This window comes from Hydractinia symbiolongicarpus, chromosome 5 (genome assembly GCF_029227915.1).
Source record: "Hydractinia symbiolongicarpus strain clone_291-10 chromosome 5, HSymV2.1, whole genome shotgun sequence".
NCBI classification, from domain to species: domain Eukaryota; kingdom Metazoa; phylum Cnidaria; class Hydrozoa; order Anthoathecata; family Hydractiniidae; genus Hydractinia; species Hydractinia symbiolongicarpus.
Window position 1 is genome coordinate 16,779,936 of NC_079879.1, and position 2,226 is coordinate 16,782,161.

The window sequence follows — 2,226 nt, forward strand, 5'->3', positions numbered from 1 at the left end:
ACGAATCAGTATCCATGTAACATATCCGTTGCTTGCTACCGTACTTTGGCTGCATGTAGTCGTAGTGGAACTCATATATGACGGTTTTTGACTGATCTAAAATAGCTTGACCAATATATACGGGCTTGTTTATCTTGATTCCCATTCTACCCATTTCAACACCCATGAGGTTTTTACTAAAACAAGTGCCGCTCTTGAAATTTGGTAGCATGGTCAGCTTCGTATATGCGGCTTCATTCGTAACTAGCTGTTGTTAGGAATGTTGCGATGATTGCGGATATTTTCAATAGTTTTCCCAAAGACCGAGAGGTTCATCAACTTATAAAAATCTTCCTCAAAGTCATTCTTGGCGGCAGTTCTCAGCTTCGTGTTATGGTCTATATATGGCTTAAGCTAGGCACTATGTTTGAATTGAATAGCGCGGTGGACCTTCTTAAGCTCGAGCCCGTGTTTCAGGGCTTGATGAAGAGCTCCGATGTGTACCACGTATTTCCGCTTATGTTCTAGATTTGGTATGAGATTCTCAACTCTGTAAATCATCCTACGCTCCGGCAGGAAAGGCAGCTCGTTTTGTTTGTCGTGGAGCTCCTTCGGATAATCAACGTCTACCTCCAGGAGGTACCCATGCTTATTATCAGATACCAGCTTCTCGATCTTCTTTTCATCTATTACCTCAATATTCGACACCCATTTAAAAACATGGGTTGGGAGGGGTTGTTGCATGGCCCAGCCATAAAGATTGTTGGCGTCAAGGTACTGCAAGTATGACGACTCCTCCCCATAATCATATTGATCCCCCATATACCTGTTATTCGCTCTCGCGTAGCGGTGCACCGCTTGAGTTATACCACCTCGAATACCCTTTTCAAACATCAGTAGAATATCAGGATCTGTTAGGAGCTCCAGCTTGATATTCGTGTACTTGAGTGCTGCTTTCCATGCTAAGCCGGGTGCACTGTAGAAATGGGCGGGATCAAGCTTGTATTGATTCTGGCAGACCCCCCAAAAGCTATGGAAGTTGTCAGTCAATAGCAGGACATCCGTCACTAACTAAGCATCGTGGTAATCACCCATGGTAGTCTCTGGGACCTTTGGGGTAATTGCATTCCATACTTTCTGGGCATGAGCATAGTCATGATCGCTTATTCCCTTCATATTTAAATTGCTATAGAAGGCGTCCCTAGGTGGTAGCTCAGTCTCTTTGAATTTTTGCCAACTATCCATGTATTCATATGGGTATACTCCTTTTTGAAGCATGAGCCGGAATAACTCATCATCGCTAAAGTAGTAGCTCATGGCTGGTGTATTGGCCTTCACTTGATCCTTATCTAATATTAGATTCGTAATATTAGATTCACAACTGCTGCACCAAAAGCTTTCCACATACTCGGCGTTAATGCTCTGAAATTCCAGACATGTATCAGCGCACTGCTGGCATTTCATGCCTGCCGGGTTCGTGCCAATAACGTTACTTGCCAATTTCTCCAAGCTTGATGCCATAAATCGACAGCTGTCAATGAGCCTGATCTCGATCTTCTTATTGAATTCACCGTCACCATACCCCATACCTGCAATGGGTACCTTGATTTTAACATTAAACGATATATACTTCTCGGTGTTTTCAGCGATACAACCAATATCCTGAGTATCATATTTTTCGCCCAGCTCGCGAATGAACAAGTGGGCGTCATAGCCACTTAAATTATGAAATATCACGGGTACGTGATTGGGTATCTTATACTTAAGATTGCAGGTATTGTGGGCTGCTCCTCGATATAAGCCTGTATAATGGCAATGGTCTCTAACTTTTCTATTTTCATCGTTGAACAGCTTCATGCATATATGGCAGGTATTTGCAGCATCGTGATGCCTCTTCTAATCCTCAGTCAGTTCCAACATGGGCTTCTGTGGAAACAGCGAGTATAACCGCTTAACCTCATCTTCAAGGTGTTGAACGAATAACTCTACACACCCCTCACCCCTGCACTTGTATAGCGGATCAGGGACCTCTCCATAAGCAAAGGTACTGTAGGTACACCAACCATGCGGTTGGTGTTTGTTCAGCGTCTTAGTCTTCGTATCCCGAGCATTCTCTTTCATTTTGATCAGTAGGTTTTCAAAGTCCGCATAGATTACGAATGGTATTTTGAATTGAGGCTGACCATTTTTCCTTCTCGCTGGGCATCATGATCTTTACCGCTTCATTGTCCTTGCAGTAGGTATAAT

At 43.4% G+C, this 2,226-nt stretch overlaps 1 protein-coding gene across 1 annotated transcript; it reads right to left on the reverse strand.

Moving 5' to 3' along the window:
* Nucleotides 1-393: 393 nt before the first annotated feature.
* LOC130646004 (uncharacterized) lies at nucleotides 394-1,836 on the reverse strand. Its single transcript, XM_057452134.1, has 2 exons — nucleotides 1,052-1,836; nucleotides 394-1,009 (listed from the first exon to the last, which is right to left on the reverse strand). The coding sequence occupies exons 1-2, from the start codon at nucleotides 1,834-1,836 to the stop codon at nucleotides 394-396; spliced, it is 1,401 nt and encodes a 466-aa protein (XP_057308117.1).
* Between the last annotated feature and the right edge of the window lie 390 nt (nucleotides 1,837-2,226).